The following is a 19,939-nucleotide window of genomic DNA, read 5'->3' as shown; positions in this document are numbered from 1 at the left end:
TCAACCTAACATAGTAGATTTACTTTCCCATATTTATGAATATATAAGAAGTTATAAATATGTTTTATTATTTCTTTTCATAGTAATTTTCCTTAATTAGTGTATCTTTCAATTTATTAAACTAATTTTTCAGTATTTATAATTCAATAATGAACATAGTTTATGTGCCATATTGTCATTCAATAAGATAACATGTCTTTCAATATTTTAAATAATAACATATTCTACGTGATTTCATAGATACGATTTGAGAAGGTGAGGTGTACGTTAATCTTATTCCTATTTTTGTAGAATAGAAAGGTTATTTCTAATACATCCTCGAGGGTATTCTATGAATTGAATACGGGCATAGAGTGTGCTATACAGATCTTATTCTTATTTTTATAGAATTAAAAAGTTATTTTCTTTATAGATCATTGATTAAAAAAAAAGTTTTTTTTCAAAACAAGTTTGACATCTTCTAACATTTTAAGTTAAAGATTTGTTTTTTATGAGTAAGAAATGGAAGTCCATTTCAGTGTGAGTTATATTTAAGAAAATGAAGATTATAAGATGAGGGAAGGTGAGAAATGGAATTTGAGTGATTTGTTCATTTTTAAATATTCTTGGTAAAATGAAGTTGGTGAATTCACGTGTTATTATATTATTTATGGCTAAATCTTAAAAGATTCATAAGACGTGAGGAAATGTGGGTTTTTTGGGGGGTTTTAGCTCGGTATTCTTCAACAAAATTAAAATTTACATATTACAGGGTACATTTTTAGGAGCAACACTTTCAATATGATTTATTTTTTCATTTTTAAAGACTCAAATTCAAGACTTCTGATTAAAAATAAAAAAAATTCGATTCGATCATTCAATCATAATCCATATTGGTGATTGAGACTCTTTCATCATCATTCAAGATGTGTTTGGTATGATAAAAGTCTTTTTTTTTAATTTTATGAAAAATACTTTTCTCAAAAAAAGATCATGTATATATATATATATATATATATATATATATATATATATATATATATATATATATATATATATATATCAAAATTAACAATAATTTCAACAAATTGGAGTGTTTTGACGAAACTTCTATGTACTACTAAAAAAATTAATATAGTGTCTAATTGTTAGTCGCAGTAAATAATATAAAGTTAAAAATTATTAGGTAAGATAAATCGCAAGGTAAATAATTCCCGCTCATAAATGAGGGAAAATGTGACTTTTGTCATGCCAAACATTGGTAAAAATAAAAATACTTCCAATGAATATATTATCCTTCATATCGAACACAACCATAAATCTAATTATATTCGAGTCGGAAAATAAAACTTTTTTAAATAAGAAGTGTTCAACCCTTTAGTCTGTATGAATTCAAATTAATCAAATATGAAATGATTAAATCAAATACAAAAAAACATAAAAAGAAAAATATACATTTTTTGGAATTATTTTTTATGTTTGACTATTAATTGAATTTTACTATTTACTTAAAATAAAAGTGCTCTGCTGGCTTTTGCCTAACATTCGTTGGAGCAAATTGTAAGATTCCTTAAGAGCATCATTGTAAGTAAATAATCTTTATATTCCATTAGTTTTAAAATACTTGTTTCATTTCGCTTCTGAAAAGTCAATTTAATTAATCATTAAAACTAAATTAGATTAGATTAATTCAATAATTAGAAATTAAAATTTAGATATTTGAAATCTATACGAAAAGTATTGTAAACTATAATTCTTCTCATATTAATATGATAAAAAAATTACATATTAAAATATTGGTCAAAATTTATATAATTTGACTCTCGAGAAGCGAAACATGACAAGTAATTAGAGACGGAAGGAGTATATACTTGTAGTAATTGTGTCTTATTAGTATTATTTTTATATAGTTTCTAATTATAGCCAGATCTTTTTATAACAACCTTCTTCGATAACAATATTTCACTATAATAATTAAATTTTCTTTCGAACCAAATTTTCATGATATGTTATATTATATGTTCTCTATTACATCATTTTAATGTTATAATTATAAAAATATCCCGATAAACTAATGATGTCATTATAGGAAGATATGGTTTATATATAAACTCTATTCAAACAATTAAGAAATCGACATCTCGTACTCCAAATATTAAAATTCTGTTTAACAACCAACACGTGTTGTGGTGCAGTGGTAGAATTGTTTTACTCTTAATCAAAGATTTCGGGTTCGAGCCCTGGGTATGAAAAAAATTATGTTGGGAGCGTCATCTTCGAATGGGCCCTGCAGTGCGCGATCTGAATTTAGTTGGAGCTCCACGGGCTCCGGACACCGGGTGGGAAAAAAAAAAGAAAAAGTTATTTTTAACATGAAGGAGGAGTTGTTTTTAATAAAATCTCTCATTTTTCATACAACTTACTGTCAAATCTTTTAATCATTTTTTAAAAATCTTATAAAGAAATATACTAGTGTTGTTTTAGTCATTAGGAGAAGATTAATTTCTAAGATAAAAGCAAAACAAAAAATCAGTCTAAAGGAATTTTGAAGCAATAAATTTTGTTATTTAAAGCAACAATCATAATTATTTTGCTTTGTTATCCCAAAGAAGATAACTAGCTTACCCTTGTATTTAAGCCACCAATAAGTCAATAACCAATCTTATAAGATATAAAGTTAATTTAGAAGAAAAAGAAAAACTTGGCTTTCTTGGTGTTGAATCCTAATTAAAGTCAAAAGGAAAGTTTTACCGAACAATTATACGAACGGCAATATTATATGAGAATAAATATTGGACTACTAAAGTTCAACATATTCATAAAATAAATTTTGTAGAAATGTGTTGATGAAGAGAATGATTCCACATTAGATCGAAATAAGAATTATGGCTCCTTCATTTTTCTTTTGAGTTAATTTTTTCGATGTGAGTTAGGTTCAAGAATTAATTTGATATAATCACATTTATCAGAAAGTGCAAATAGCACATATTGAGAATAAAATAAAATAAAATCCGCTTAAAATAGTTTGGTTATCTCTTGCGTGAACTTGCATATGCATTGATTTGTATGTGCAAAAATATGGTGACTGAAGGTATTAAAAAGCGATGAATTACGGCGATAAAAAATTACGTAAAAAGAATTATCTCGAAAGACATACAATTTTTTTTTTTTTGGAATCAATACAAACTTAACACAATGAAGGAAAAAAAATCCATGCATGTGATATTTACTAATTAGGAATTAGTGTGTTAGTCTTGTTAGAGGACTTTTAATAATATTATTAATATCAACCGTTTATTTACATATATTTAGCTTTTTTTTGTATTTTTTTTAATTTAGTGTGGTAATGACATAAACGAAGCTTAAATCTTATTTGAAATTGATATGTAGTTTAAATACCCTTAATGACATAAAGAAAACTTCTACTACTATTATTTATAGCAAATACAGCTCAAAATATCCTTATTTTTATCTTTACTTATATCTTTAGATATTAGTTTTTTTTCCATTAAATATTTATGAAAAAATTATGCGACTAAGCAAATATATACTATTTAATTATTTACCGTAGACATACTTGTAAAGAATTACCACTCGCCATTAATGTTTCATCCTATTTACTAGGAATCACTTCCGAATTTGTATATCCAACATATACTATCATATTTTCTGTATTTCCTCAATTATACAAATATTTTTTCTCTCTCATTATAATCTTTTTACTGATTTTTCTCCTTAATTCACTCAAGCACAAAAGATTTCAAATTTCAAAAAAATTGTGTCTCCCTCTCGAATCATGCTCCCACAATTTCAAGTAACTTCTTGTAGTTTCATTTTTTTTTATTTCTCTTCCGGCGGTTTTAATCTTTTGTTTTCGATTTGTATTTGTTTATCTCTTTAACTTCTTTTAGTTTTTCGGTTATCTCCATAGATACATACAAATCATGGATGAACAATCTCCTTACAAGAGAATCATTCGAGGTATACAAATGCATGAACAAAAATTGAACGGTTTTCTATTTTTTCTTTGTATCATTCCGATGCTTTGATCTAATTTCTTGTTGATTAACTTGAGATTTAGCGAGAGATCCTTCAATTTCTCAAAAATCTTTAGTTTGCATCTAAAAACAATGAATCGAAATCTTCTAAAAAAGAAGATGTCCAATCTGAGTCAATATACCAATAAGATAGGGAAGATCTTGAGGTGTTTATAGTTATCAAGAATAAATACTACTTAATTTATTTTTTCTTAAAATTTTAATATAATAAATAATTTGAAATATTTATTTTTAAAAATTTATGATAAATAATTTAAGACGAAGGAAGTAGATACTTCTATTTTCAAAATTTATAGTGATTATCAAGAGATTCCAAAGATCAAAGTAAATAATATAATATTTAAGACTGAGGAGTAGAATTAAATAAACTAAAAAGCTGCAAGATTCCCAAGTTGAGAAATTAAAAAGAGATAAACAAAAGGAAAAAAATCAGAAAATGGTTGATGAAATCTAATAAATCTCAGAGCAAAATCTCTAAGATATAGTTCTTTATTATATTAGATTTTTACAATGCTCAACTACCAATTCAACAGGTTATAGTTGGCTAGTCCTAATACAATTTTCTTCTTTTATGTATTCGATATTAAATTCACTTGACTAATCTAAATTCACTATACAAGACGACAAGGTCTTTAGTAAGTTCGAGTTAGCCTAATCAATGTAGCGTTGAGGTGAGGAACGCACTTGCTAGGTGGAGTTTCCTTTCGAAACTATTTCATATATTGTTGATCTTTATCATTGATCTAATCGTGCAAGTCCAAATTAAATTGATGATCGAAGCTTAATTAATTGATACTTATTTGATAATGCAAGATGCTTTTCCACACTTACATAATAAACAAAGAGGAATAATATATATATATATATTTATTTATTTATTTTTAAAAAAAGATCTTATATTGCATAAAGAAGCTATGGAAATCACAACAACATGGAGACCATAAACACATAACAAAATTGGTGGAATTTGGATCATGTTTCAATTTTATGAGTAACTCTTGCGCATGGGACATATTAATTTTTCTATATCGTTCTAATTTTATCGGAGATCCCTGAAGAGACTAACAAATCTTTCGAATTCCGCTATACGTAACAAAAAGGCCTTATTTAGCTGAGCTTCTTAAAAGCCAATTGCGAAATGGGCTTCTCGCGGAACACTAACATGAAAAACTTGGGCCTCCATCTAATTTTTACTTTGAAAAAACTTACAGAAATAACTAGAGTCTGTGAGCTAATTATCAAATGTAGCTATTACTTTACTCCATTTGTCTAATTTATCTGATTTAGTTTAATTTGATACGAATCTTTAAAAAAATAAGAAAGAATTATTTTTTTTTGAAACTTACGGTTTATTATTAAATATAAAAATGTATCATTTTTTTGGAAATTGACTAAAAGAAAAATGAGTTATATATATTCCGATAGAGAGAATAATAATCATTTGTAGCAAATCTTGTATTGCCAGACATATGTATTTACTGTATTCTTTCGCGCAACAAATATACTTGAGTCATACGTATTCATTTGCACACAACCAATACAATTTATATTTATCCATTCTAATTTTATGTGTATTAATTTGCTTTACTATAACAATTCGTACTTGTTCTAGTTTCACTTGTGTTTATTCACTTCATTATATCAATTGTTATAAGTTTATATCACTTGTATTCGTTTGCTCTAGTTTCAACATTTGTAGCTATTGTTTAATTATTATCAGTTGTATAAGTTATATGTATTCATTCACTTAATTTTATTGTATAAACACATTCTGTTAGGGATACATTGTATGCTATTGCTCAATAAATTGTATACTCCACCTCATACGACACATGTACGTCTCAAGTAACGTTAAATTTTTTCTTACAAAGAAAAGATATAAAAGTGAAATAATCGTTATAAAGAGGTCTAACTATGTAGTATTTTTACTTTTTTGCTCTTCAATTCAAATGCTACTGAAAGTAGTGCTTTACCCTCGATGTAAGATTTTTCAAAAAAAAATTCGAATTTTAGCCGAATCTCAATATGACCACTAGGGCTATTCCAAGCTAAACCGAAACCGATAATCCGAATCAAAAAAAGTTATTGATTTATCGATTTTGATAACAATTTTGATTTTTTTATTATCAATTTATCGTCTCTTTAAGATTTGAGGGTTTTTTCTTACCGGATTAATCGATAACTAATTAATAAATTATAGTTATACCATTCGGTATATAAAGTACTCGACTTAGAATTTAGTTTCATACTTTTATTTCTAACTGCCTCAAAATCTTGATTATTCTATAATGTATAAGTGTTTGTTTTTGAACAAAATGTAATCTGTCAATTCATGTCTATGATTCATTTGATTTGTCGCCTTATTTCTAAATAATCTTCAATGATTTTTATTTTGTGTTAAAGACTTAAATCTTAACAGTTAAATTAATGACCGAACTGATAACAATCAACTGATAAATTAATATTTTAATAATTCTATTGTAATTTTTCATGTTTACAAAACGATAAATAATAACATATTTATAAAATAATAATCGATAAATCAAAAATAAACTTAATATTAAACCGAAGGATTGGCATTCTAAAAGAAATAATACACCAAAAACCTCACCTTCTCCGTATAGTCTCCTAAAACCCTCAAAGCAAAACCCCTCACACAACAATGGCAGTTCACTCTTCTTCTTCTCAAAATCTCCAAGTCCACCGCTTCCCTCAAAATCACTACATTGACTCCCTCCGTTGGCTTCCTCAACTCTCTGCTTTCCACCGTCACATAATCCTCTCAGATTTCGATTCCGAATCCTCAACTTCTTCACTCCAAATCCTAAACAGTTCAAATTCAAGATCAAACCCACCAGAAATCACATTTCAATCTTCACTCACAACCCCATCAAGAATCACTTCATTAACAACTTCGCAAAACCCCAATAAACCCCTTATTGCTGCTTCCACGTTTTCGGGTTCGCTGTTGCTTTATACAGCTGATTTGGTTAATGGGTCGTTGGAATTTGTTGATTCGTTAGCTGAAAAGGGGTTTCATTTTGGTCGGGTTAATGGGATTGATGTGAGTGAAAATGGGTCGGAGTTTGTGAGTGTTGGGGAAGATGGGAGGATTAATTGGGTGAGTTTTGTTGGAGGGAAGTTGACTACTAGGAAGGTTTTTGATAGTAATGGGTTGATTTCGTATGGCGCGGTGAAGTGGGCGTCTCCGGTGGAGTTTGTGAGTGGTGGATTGGGGTTTGGACTTCAATGGTGGGATCAACGACGCCCCGGTGGACCTGTTTCGCAGTTTAAAGCTAATTGGTAATGGGATTTTTGCTGCATTGCTGTTCATTTCTTGTGTGTTTTGATATTTGAGATTTTTGGTTGAATGTTCATGAATGTATATCCATGGTGTATTATTTGTGGTTCATGTTTGCATTTCTTTAATTGATTTCGATAGACTTGACTAATATTTTATAATAAGTACTCAGTTGATGTGAAGTGAAGATGCTGACCTTTTATAACAAATTACCATGGCGCCTTTTATAGGTCTAAATGTTAGTTAAAGTAAAGAAGAGGGAGCCTGTTTGGAATGAGGAAATTGAGCCATTATATTTTTGAACAGATGATATGTTTCAGCTTGAAGCTATGCTACTATCTGGAAATGGAGTTGTTGAAAGGAAAAAGGAAAGGAGGGGAAAAAAGTAATCTTGGACCTATCTCATTAGCATGGACTTGCAACTAGGATCCATCTCGGCCCATAAAAAAGATAGAAGATAAATTTTCTGTTGATTTTCAACCCCTTAGTTGTAGCATGGATGACTCTTTTGTGATTCTATGACATACATCTTTTAGCTGTCGAGACTGTTGCTTTGTATCGAGGTAAACTTTTTTTTTTCTGAAAGTGTGTTTGACTACATTGCAGGACGCGTGGAACTACTTCTGGCATTGTACATTCAATTGATATTCATCCATCAAGAAAGCATACTTGTCTTGTAAGCTGATATTCCTTCCTTTCGTTTGAACTCTTGATTAACAATGATTGTCACCCCTCGTTACTTGACCCTTTTTCCTTTTTTATAATGGTGGTATTTGAGTGAGCTTGTCCATACAACATACCTGATATAATCCACCGGATACCTATTACCTTCTATCTACTGAGCTACCAGGAAACTCTACCTATCAAGATTTAGGCAAATGAGAAGAATTTACCTAATTTGCCTTTTTTGTGATTCCAACCATGGCCAAGGTCGTCACCAGAGCTTTGACCACTAGTTCACCCCTCATTCCCTACCTTAACAAGCTGAAACATAAAACTTCAATTACAGTTTTATTAGCTAGTAGGAGGTGAACTTATGGTTAGAATAGAATATCATGACTACTAGTTTTATTAGCTAAAGAAAGGTTGTGACTACCTTGACTTTCAGTTGCTGATAAAATTGAAATATCATGCCACTTCAATGTAGTTGAAACATGTATAGATATTATCGCTACTGTTTCTAAAGTAGTGAGGGAATTATAAGTTGCATTTCTGACAAGGAGTGCATCAGTGCCATTCAACATCATAACTAGACTAGATATTTTTGATGGGTAATTTTTTTTTATTCATATGGTACCAAGATGGTACAGGACCAAGTACAAGACAAAGCTACAAAATCTCCACAGTCATACTATTTTTCATATTGAAAAACTGTATCTAAGTGAATATTTATACGGATGTCTCACGCGAGTATGTTATTTGTATTTAACCCTTGAGATCTGATGGCCTTCCCTTCAACGAATTCTTAAATGAAAGTTCATTTCTAAGAAATCAGCTGAAGTCCAAAACTCAAGGGACCAAGTAATTGAAGTGTCGTTTTTTCCTCTTTTTTTTTACTTCATCTCTTTTTGGAGGTGGGGAGGGAAATGAAGTGGAGATTATTAGAAGCAAAAGAACCAGGTCACTAGTAATAAGGACAATTATTTTCTAGGTTATGACTGACAATGCCTGGATGTTTTGCTTGTTCAGCTTGCAAGGTTGTTTCAAGTTTCATGTCTATAATTCTACTGTGTTTTTGAAGGCAGGAGGTTCTTCTGGTACTGTGTTTGCATGGGATCTTCGCTGGCAACAGCAGCCTATAATGCTTTCTGGTGTTGGAACCAGTGATTTGTCCGCTCTTTCGGAAAGTGATGTTTGGGAAGTCCAGTATGACAACTATACTACTTCATCCAATTACCGAAACATGTCAGAATCACGTGTTCTTCCTGCCATGATTTGCTCAGAGGATGGCATTCTTGCCGTAATTGATCAAGGTATAGAACATCTAGACCTTCTTTTCCATGTTTTAAGTGTATGAGTTGTTTCTGCTGGTCTTGACTGGTTTGGTTCATTTTTGTTTGCCCCAGGTGAAGAACCTGTCGAGCTTCTTGCAGAACCTTGTGCCATCAACAGCTTTGACATCGATCGACAAAATCCATCAGTATGTGAAACCTTATCCGATGATAACTTTGATGTGCTTATGTTCTTTAAGAGCATCATTTTAAGATGTTTGGTCGCAAATAATAGTATTTCATTATCGGCAATATTGAAGTTCAGTATTTGAAATAATGGTGAAAGAATTCTGGAGAACTTGTTTGAGAGTATTTCAAGTAAAATAATGGTTTTACTCGCCGAGCTTTGACTTTTTTCAAGTGAAATTCATGTTCAAACACCATTTCAACTTTCAAATATTTTTTTTCGACTTCAACTTCAAATACTCTTTTTTTCTTTTTTTCAACTTCAACCAAAGCGAGATTAGAAAATCACAATTGGCAAATGCGGATAAAATAGCAGATCGAAATCCGAAAGCAGGGGTGGGAAGATCATCTGATCTTAGCCTGATCCTATACTCCACCAAGCTGATAGAGAAGGTTGAACCAATCGAGGGAGGGAGTGAGGCTTGTGACCAGACCAGGGGAAGGGGAGTCGGGTATTTGCCAAGCCAAGCAACAACAACAACAACAACAAACCCAGTGTAATTAGGTGGAGTCTAGGGAGGGTAGAGTGTCCTTAATCCTACCTTTGAGAAGGTAGACAGGGTGTTGCTGAAAGACCCTCGGTTGTTTGCCGAGCCAAGGTTGGACCAAAATCAACATGTGACGTGAATATCACTTTGTTCTGTGTGTCCAAACGCCTACGAATTCATCTTTGTGCTTTGCTTGACATTTCATTTTCTTATCAACCTGTTAATATATGCATTTAACATCAAGAACATTATTACCTTGCAGGACATTGTTTGTAGTTTGGAGTGGGAGTCCATAGCCATCTTGACGAGGTCTTGACTGCTTCTGAAGCTGAGAACTTTGTCTATACAGCAGCAGATTTTGTTGTATTTTGAGTTTTGCTATATGGTTGAATTCTTCTGTCAATTATAATTATTTTGAGCATGTGCTTTTGTAAAGGAAAAATGTTGGCAAATCTGAAGGATTTACAGTGGCTTTTTAGGAATTGTTGTAGCATATGAATTGATAATATTGACCAACTTTAGTGTGTGCATATAAAGTTATTTTTTGGTAATTTACCTAATCTCTTTTTACATCAAATATTAACTGAGACTTTAATGCAACACTATATGCTTGAACTAGAAAGTCAATCCAACCTTCATTTTTAATTAGAGATTTCGAGTTCAAACTATGGTTATGAAGTCATTTTTGTTACGGAGCCGTTTTACCTTAAGTTTGACATTTTTCTTTTTTTATGTGAATGTAGATTTAGTTTGTCTTAATGTGAGTATTGAATATAGGTGGAAACAAAAAGACTATAAATTCCATCTAAGTTTAGCATACAACATGTAATTTCAATCGTTGTAACTTAAAACAATTAGTAGGGTGCTACTAAAATCATTTCCAGCACTGGAAATGTGGTTTCTAAGTCGATAGAATTTTTACTAAGAAAATTGAAAATATGAATAAGTAAATCTATAAAATAGCTAAGGAGATTTTTTTTTTATATATATATATAAAATAAAATAAAAAGATTAACTTTAAACGTACAATTAGTTGAGGTGCGTGAAAACTGATCTGGACACCACGATCATAAAAAAGACAAAAATATTATTACTATTTTGACTACCGTATGCACGTTTATTTGAAGCCTATTAACCAAACCCTCTCGACTAATTAAAAAATAAAAAACTATTGGCAAATCATCTCTCCTTTTCTTTTGATCAAATTATTATTGGAAATCTTACAGAAAATAATTCATCATGAACACTTGTAGAAAATTCTCATTGCTTGTATCCTCTAGGATTCGAGGATTCAACCAGCTTTTGTAGTATGAAATTACGAACCAGAATCAACCCAATTCATTCAACTCTAGACCAATACCATTGTCAAGTGTAATTTCACAAACAATAAGGGTGCTTTACACTATTTCCATAAAGTTAAATTGCGGTCTATAACAAAAAGGATAGAAAAAGAGCCCTTTCAAATCCTCACAATTCACATTATCCATATATCTTCAAGAAAATACAAAGCTCAATGATTCTAACAATGGCTTCTTCATCTTCAACTTCACTATTCTCCACAGTTCTAAACTTTTCCTCTCGAAAAACAACAGGTTTTACTTGCCGCACCTCAGTTAACATACCATCAATTACCAAGAAAACTTCACTCAGTCTCAGTTCTTCAAGAAACATCTCAAGTTTTGCTCCAATTGTCTTCAAGAAAGTCTCGTTTGCTGCAAACCCCACTGATGGAAATTCAAAGACATTGACTGTTGAGTGCCACAAAGGGTATAAAATGAAGACCCACAAAGTAAAGTTTCTATTTTTCTCACTGTTTTTTGCTGTGTGTGTGTGTTTGAGTTTTGGTTTGTGTGGAAGTTTTCTGTGGGAATTGTGATTTGGGTGTTTGAATGTGTGCCAAAGGGTATAGAATGAAGACCCACAAAGTAAAGTTTCTATTAATTCACTGCTTTTGCTGGTCGTGTGTGTTTGAGTTTTGGTTTTTGTGGAGGTTTTCTATGGGAATTGTGATTTGGGTGTTAGAATTTGTGCCAAAGGGTACAAAATGAAGACCCACAAAGTAAAGTTTCTATTTTTCTCACTGTGTTTTGCTGTGTGTGTGAGTTTTGGTTTGTGTGGAGGTTTTCTGTGGGGATTGTGATTTGGGTGTTTGAATTTTTGATAATCTTGGAAATTTCAACCCACAGCCCTTAAATATAGTGGGTGCCAATGCCAAAGGGTACAAAATGAATACCTACCGAGTAAAGTTTGCATTTTTCCTCACCATAATTGATGTGTGTGTGTTTGAGCTTGGAAATTGTTAACCTTGCAAGCTACCAAGGTTGAAGAGTGGTTATAATATTGTTATAAGTTGGTAAAAGTAGTTAAGAGTTTGTTAGCAAGTTGTTATGGTTAGTTAAAATGTAGTTAAGAATCAACTTGTATAAAGGTATAAATACAGTACATATACAATGTGGATGTATATATAAAAGGAGATGTACTGATGAATATACACATAACTTCATTTACACAAATATTTTCCTCTCTCTAAAACTCTCTGCTCTCTCTTCTCTCTATAACTCTGTTTGTTCACTCTTCATCTTCTTCCTCTCGTCTTCTTCATCTTCTTCATCTTCTTCATCTAGCATCTTGCATGCTTGCTCTAACTCCTTTGATGGAGTTATCATGGTATCAGAGCCTACAAAGATCGTAGGGTAGAAGAAGAAGACTACAATCGGCGGTCTAGACTCTAGTAGAAGAAGTCAACCTGTGAGCTAGGGCTTCAGCTGTCAATAGATATGTACACAGCTGAGACTACGTCCGGATCTATGGAAATGGGTGATGCAAACCTAAATGGAGCTCGTGCAACTGCTGGTCCAACCGGCGTTGAATCTCCAACTGTAGGACACAATCATCCTCTATATCTTCATCCGAATGATACTCCAGGTAGTTCTCTAATCTCGCTTCAGCTCATAGGTTCAGAAAACTATGCGGTTTGGAGTAGATCTATGCGCATCGGATTGTTAGGGAAAGGCAAATTAGGCTTTGTTGATGGAAGGTTTCCTAAGTCTCAATTTGCGCCTGAGTTGTTTGATGTCTGGGAAAAGTGTAATGCTGTGGTGTTAAACTGGATAATGAATGCTGTTACACCTGGACTGTTGAGTAGTATTGTTTATGCCGGTGATGCATACAAGGTCTGGAGTGATCTGAAAGAAAGGTTTGACAAAATTAATGGTGCGCATGTGTTTCAATTGCACAAGGAAATTCATAGTTTTACTCAAGGAACTATGACTATTACAGAATACTACACACATCTAAGAGGGCTGTGGAATGAGTTTGACTCTATCATGCCATGCCCTGGGTGTTCGTGTGCTGAATCAAAGAGGTTCCAAGAACACTTTGAATACCAGAGACTGCTTGAGTTTCTTATGGGACTGAATGAGTCCTATTCAGCTGCTAGAGGTCAGATATTGATGCAAAGTCCAATTCCCAACCTAAACAAAGCTTATTCACTAATAGTAGATCATGAAAGCCAAAGGAACCTAGCAAGTTCATGTCATGAAAGTGTTACTTCTAAAATGGTTGAAAGCACTGCTCTATTAAGTAGAAATAGGGGAAATGGCACAAATCAGAGTGGCAACTTTGGACATCAACTAGGTGGTGATGGCAACCCAGGAAGAGGGCACTATGACAACCAATACAAGCCACAAAAGTTCCAGAAGTCAACTATTGTATGTGAAGTCTGTGGCTACAGGGGACACTCTAAGGAACAATGTTTTAAAGTGAAAGGCTATCCAGCTGGATGGAAGTCAAAGAAGAAGAGGGAAACATTTAATTCAAACTCATATGCTAATCAAGCTGAGGTTACTCAATGTAGAGATCAAAATTCCACAAATGACACATCTTCACCTGCAGCCTTCTTCACACAGGATCAGTACAATTAGATTTTGCAGATGCTGGCCAGAGGAGGTGAGAATGGAGGAGAACACTCAGCTAAAGCAGCTATAGCAGGTAGTGCTCTATCTGCTTTAGTCTCAAAATATGTAGATAAAAGCTGGATAGTTGATACTGGAGCAACAAATCATATGACATCTAAGACTGAACTTCTAAATGACCTTCACACTATATCATCATCTGAAAGGAGACAAGTAATGTTGCCCACTGGAAATGTTGTGTCAGTCTCCCATGTTGGTAACACAAACATTCTTGGGAATCAATCCATTGGAAATGTTCTGTTTGTACCTGACTTTAAGTGTAATCTTCTTTCTGTATCACAGCTCACCAAAGAACTCAAATGTATGGCAGCTTTCTTCCCTGACTTCTGTGTTTTCCAAGATCTCTTCAGTGGTCAGGTCAAGGGGATTGGTAAAGAGGATCAAGGGCTTTACATTCTGAAGGAAGATGCTTCAAATGCACAAGTCAATTGTTGTGCAACTCAGTTCAAGGGTGTAGCTCCTGCAAACTCCACAAGTAGCAGTGTCATCCCAACTAGCAGACCTGCCACAGCTTCTCTATGGCATCTAAGACTAGGCCACATTCCTGTAGATATAATAAAGAAATCATCCAGTATTGAGATACTAGACACTGAACACTCTACTTGTACAGTTTGCCCACTTGCTAAGCAAACTAAACTTCCTTTTCCTTTAAGCTCTCATGTGTCAAATGCTGTGTTTGAACTTGTTCATTGTGACATTTGGGGTCCCTACAGGGTACCCACTCATGATGGAAAGAAATACTTTGTGACTGTAGTTGATGATTACTCCAGGTTTACTTGGATTTTTCTTATAACCTCTAAATCTGACACTATTGTAGTGTTAAGAAATTTTTTCACACAGGTTCACAACTTATTCTCTACAACTGTGAAGACTCTGAGAACTGATAATGGATGTGAGTTTATGAGTGCTGCATTCCAGAATATGCTGTCTACACTTGGCATCCTTCATCAGACCACCTGTGTGTATACTCCTCAACAAAATGGTGTTGCTGAGAGGAAGCATAGAACTATCCTGGAGATGGCCAGGGCACTAAGGTTCCAATCCTTTGTCCCTCTGAAGTTCTGGGGTGAGTGTGTCACTACTGCAGTTTATCTTCTTAACAGAATTCCCTCCAAGCTCCTTCAGTTCAAAACTCCTTTTGAAATGCTTCATTCACACCCTCCTTCCTTAGCCCACATTAAAGTCTTTGGCTGTCTTTGCTATGCCACAGTCCCACACATTCATGACAAATTCTCTCCTAGAGCCATACCAGCTGTTCTTATGGGATACTCCTCATCAAAAAAGGGGTACCTCCTGTATGATCTTCACTCCAAATCCTTCTTTGTAAATAGACATGCTGTGTTCAAAGAAGATATTTTCCCTTTCAAGGATGCCCAAGTCTCCTCTAACCCTTTATTCCCAGTCCTCACACTTCTAGACACCTCTTACCTCCCTCCACAGCCACACTCAGATCCCATCCTATCTCCTGCATCACCTCCTGAGCTACAATCTCAGTCTCCTTCCCTTCCTGTTCCACCCAGAAAATCCTCCAGACCCAGTAAGCCACCATCTTGGCTTCAAGACTTTATCACCACCTCTACAGGCAACACTTGTTCCTATCCTATTGCAGCACACATATCCTACTCTCATGTCTCCCCTGCTTACAGCTCTTGTCTAGCTTCTTACTCAGCCATCACTGAACCTACATCCTATAAAACTGCCTCTCTTGATCCTCAATGGGTTCAAGCAATGCAGTTGGAGATTGATGCTTTGGAGGCTAATCATACCTGGTCTCTGGTTGATCTACCCCCTGGCAAGAGACCTATTGGATGTAAATGGGTGTACAAAATCAAGTATAAATCCACAGGTGAGGTTGAAAGGCTGAAAGCTAGACTGGTGGCCAAAGGGTTCAACCAACAAGAAGGCCTAGACTACAGTGAAACCTTCAGTCCTGTTGCCAAAATGGTTACTGTCAGAGCTGTTGTGGCCCTTGCTGCATCTAGAGGATGGTTTATTCACCAAATGGATGTTCACAATGCATTTCTAAATGGGGACCTGCTGGAAGAGGTCTATATGACCATCCCTGATGGGTTTGCTAGACAGGGGGAGTCTACTATCAAGGTCTGCAAACTCCACAAGTCCTTGTATGGACTCAAACAAGCTCCTAGGCAGTGGAACTTGAAGCTGACTGAGGCCTTACTGAAGCTGGGATTTCATCAAAGCCACTATGACTATTCCTTGTTTACCAGGCAAGTTGACAGTGAAATACTTATTGTACTGGTATATGTGGATGACTTACTGATTACAGGTAGCAACACTGTACTAGTAGAGGACACAAAAAAGGGTCTACAAAAGCAATTCAAAATGAAAGACTTAGGTGAGTTGAAGTTCTTTCTAGGCATTGAATGTGCTAGATCCAGTCAAGGAATTCACATGTCTCAGAAAAAATATGCACTGGAACTGATTGCTGAATGTGGGCTAGGAGGAGCTAAACCTGCAGGAACACCATTAGAACAAAACAAGAAGCTGACATCAGTGAAATATGATGAACTCCTATCACATGAAGGCACAATTGATGATAAACAACTGCAGCACCCTGAAAGGTACCAGAGACTTGTGGGAAGACTCTTATATCTCACTATGACTAGACCTGATATATCTTTCCTAGTCCAGGTGTTGAGTCAATATATGCACAATCCCAAGGAGTCACATATGGAGTCTGCACTGAGAATTGTCAGGTACCTCAAGGAAGCTCCAGGCCTTGGGCTGTTAATGCCATCTCAAAGTACAAATACTTTGACTGCCTACTGTGATTCTGACTGGGGTGCCTGCCTGGAAACAAGAAGATCTGTTACTGGATATCTAGTAAAGTTTGGTGGATCACTAATTTCCTGGAAATCAAAGAAACAAGAGACAGTGTCAAGAAGTTCAGCAGAGGCTGAGTTTAGAAGTATGGCCAACTGTGCAGCTGAAGTCACCTGGCTGGTAAGTCTGTTTAAAGAGCTAGGAGTCCAGATTGAACTACCTGTTAACATGATCTGTGATAGCAAGGCTGCTATTCAAATTGCTGCAAATCCCATCTTTCATGAGAGAACCAAACATATTGACATAGATTGTCATTTTGTAAGGGAAAGAATCTGTCAAGGATTGCTGAAGACCAAGTTTATACATACAAAAGATCAGCTAGCAGACATACTTACCAAGAGTCTAGGGAAAGCTCAACATCAACATTTACTAAATCAGCTTGGAGTTATGAACCTCTTCAAACCATAAGCTTGAGGAGGAGTGTTAACCTTGCAAGCTACCAAGGTTGAAGAGTGGTTATAATATTGTTTTAAGTTGGTAAAAGTAGTTAAGAGTTTGTTAGCAAGTTGTTATGGTTAGTTAAAATGTAGTTAAGAATCAACTTGTATAAAGGTATAAATACAGTACATATACAATGTGGATGTATATATAAAAGGAGATGTACTGATGAATATACACATAACTTCATTTACACAGATATTTTCCTCTCTCTAAAACTCTCTGCTCTCTCTTCTCTCTATAACTCTGTTTGTTCACTCTTCATCTTCTTCCTCTCGTCTTCTTCATCTTCTTCATCTAGCATCTTGCATGCTTGCTCTAACTCCTTTGATGGAGTTATCAGAAATTTCAATCCACAGCCCTTAACTGTAGTGGGTGGCAAAGGGTACAAACTGAAGACCCATAGAGTGAAGTTTGCATTTTTCTCACTATGTTGTGTGTGTGTTTGGTTTTGATATATGTGGAGGTTTTCTGCGGGATTGTAATTAGGGTGTTCGATTTGTGGAGGTTTTCTGTGGAAATTGTGTTTTTGGTGTTTGAATGTACCCCAAAGAATGCAGAATGAAGAACCACGGAGTAAAGTTTGTATTTTTTCTCACTATATTTGATGTGTGTGTGTGTTTGAGTTTTGATATGTGTGGAGGTTTTTTGTCGGGATTGTGATTTGGGTGTTTGAATTTGTGATAATCTTGGAAGTTTCAATCCACAATCCTTACCTGTAAAAATGAAGACCCCAAAGTAAAGTTTGCATTTTTCTCACTATATTTGATGTGTGTGTGTGCGTGTGTTTGGATGTTAAAGTGTGGAGGTGTTCTGTGGGGATTGTGAATTGGGTGTTTGAATTTGTGATAATCTTGGAAATTTCAGGCTTCAGCAAAGAGATTTAAGGTGTCTGGTAGTGGCAAGATAATGAGGAGGAGAGCTGGGAAGCAGCATTTGCTTAGGAAGAAGAATACCAAGAGGAAAAATAGACTCTCGAAAACGGTTTGACCTCTTTCTCGTAGAACTCGTAAATTCTATTGTGAAAACTTTATTTAAATTATTTGCTTGTTATCAGTCTGGAATATCAGTTTCTTATCAAGCCTACTTCTGAATGCCTGAATAGACTTGTCCTGTTTATGTCCCATGATGTCATATGTCAATGGGAATTCAACTTTTAATTCATTCTTTGAAGTAGAAATCAGGTGATGATCTTTAGAACACTGTTTTAAGGACAATGCATTTTGCAAGAGTTCTAGTTTACGTGCATTTTTCCAACAAAGTTGAGCAACTTTTGTATATCAAGAAATCGGAACATAGAACACTCTCTACTCTATATGAAGAATTACAGAGTCGTCAAAAAGTGCATTGATTTTTCTTTCTGATAAATTATAAGTGTTATTTATTGTTGTAATGTAATGGTGATCAATGGATTTAGGAAGAGACTCAGCTTTTATATCGTATTCATAAGACAATGAAAAGCGACACTGACATGTGTGAAACATTCCAGGGGAAATTATCTTTTTTTGTGTGCAAATATCTAGTGCTGGTTTGCAGTTCAAAGAGAGGGGAAAGAACTATGTACTCCCTAGTTTTTGGTTATATAACTCATTTTTGTGTCAAATAATTATTTAGCACATGGTATTACTAGCGTTGATTTTCTAGTTATATTCAAATGCGAATTTGAGATGTAGTGAGGAGAGAATTTACTCAATGTAATCTCCATTAATCTCCATTGGCAATTGCCGTTAGCTGGTTCATTTGGATAAAAGGGACTGTGGTCTCTCTACCCATATGTTATTCTTCAATAGTTTGTTCCATCTTGTAGTATATTGGATATAACTTATAACCCTCACCTTTTTTTTCTCTCCCTGGTTGTGTAGTGTGCCACACTTTAGAAAGGCCAAAAAATTTACCTTCACTAACTTGTGTTAGCTTCGTGCCAGCCAATGGTCCTTATCAACAACCAGGAGGCTGAAGTGCCATTCACAACCACCTACCGAAGGAAAATGCTACTGATTAATAACTCAAAGGACTAACTAATCCCAAGCTCTTCCATTGCCTGAATTACCAATCGTGTCACTAAAGTTTTCTTCAACTCGCACCCCTATTGCAGCACTTCTTGTAACTCTCTGAAAATGGATACAATAACTGTGATGAAGTGTGTTAGCTTTGGTGGCAGTAAATATCGTCACTTCTGTAAATGACTGCTGAATTGGGGTTTAGGATGAAGCCTATGTATCAAAAATAGGCCTTGCTTTCTAATAGTGATACAGAGTCCTAGGTTTTGGCTTGCCATAAGCTGACTTGATTTGTTCACTTATTTTTGTGGATACAATAACAGCAACGACTATGCTCAAAATCCCAATTTAGTTGGGTTCGTCTCGTCTATATGATCTTCATGATCCATTTCGCTTCATTTGGACTTGTTTCAACTATTTTTGTGGATCTGTAAAATAAAAATGTCAATTGTCCTAGGAGCAGTAACTTTTTCTTCTTAGCAAATTGAGAAACTACTTATTGTTTAGTGCTTAGGAGAGTTAGAATGTCATTTTACACATTTGTTAGATACTTGCTTTTAAGATAATTCTAAACAGTTCATATACTGATTCCCATAAATTCTAGTAAGTCTTCATTCCATGCTCTTTTGATGGACTCCCCAATCAAGTAAAGGCTCTTGTTTTTTTTTTGTTTTTTTTTG

The 19,939-nt window shown here is 34.2% G+C and overlaps 1 protein-coding gene and 1 non-coding gene across 2 annotated transcripts; one reads left to right on the top strand and one right to left on the bottom strand.

The window, feature by feature from the left end:
• Positions 1-4,998: 4,998 nt before the first annotated feature.
• Positions 4,999-5,099, bottom strand: LOC129893644 (U6 spliceosomal RNA). Its single transcript, XR_008767533.1, has one exon. It is a non-coding gene; the product is annotated as a U6 spliceosomal RNA (small nuclear RNA).
• A 1,500-nt stretch (positions 5,100-6,599) lies between these two features.
• On the top strand, positions 6,600-10,580 carry LOC129891576 (nuclear pore complex protein NUP43). Its single transcript, XM_055966980.1, has 5 exons — positions 6,600-7,340; positions 7,945-8,014; positions 9,080-9,311; positions 9,405-9,478; positions 10,266-10,580. The coding sequence occupies exons 1-5, from the start codon at positions 6,700-6,702 to the stop codon at positions 10,317-10,319; spliced, it is 1,071 nt and encodes a 356-aa protein (XP_055822955.1). The 5' UTR covers positions 6,600-6,699; the 3' UTR covers positions 10,320-10,580.
• The last annotated feature ends 9,359 nt before the right edge of the window (positions 10,581-19,939 follow it).

This window comes from Solanum dulcamara, chromosome 6 (genome assembly GCF_947179165.1).
Source record: "Solanum dulcamara chromosome 6, daSolDulc1.2, whole genome shotgun sequence".
In the NCBI taxonomy this organism is placed as follows: Eukaryota; Viridiplantae; Streptophyta; class Magnoliopsida; order Solanales; family Solanaceae; genus Solanum; species Solanum dulcamara.
The sequence above is the reverse complement of the archived record's forward strand: the minus strand, read 5'-3'. Positions and strand labels throughout refer to the sequence as shown.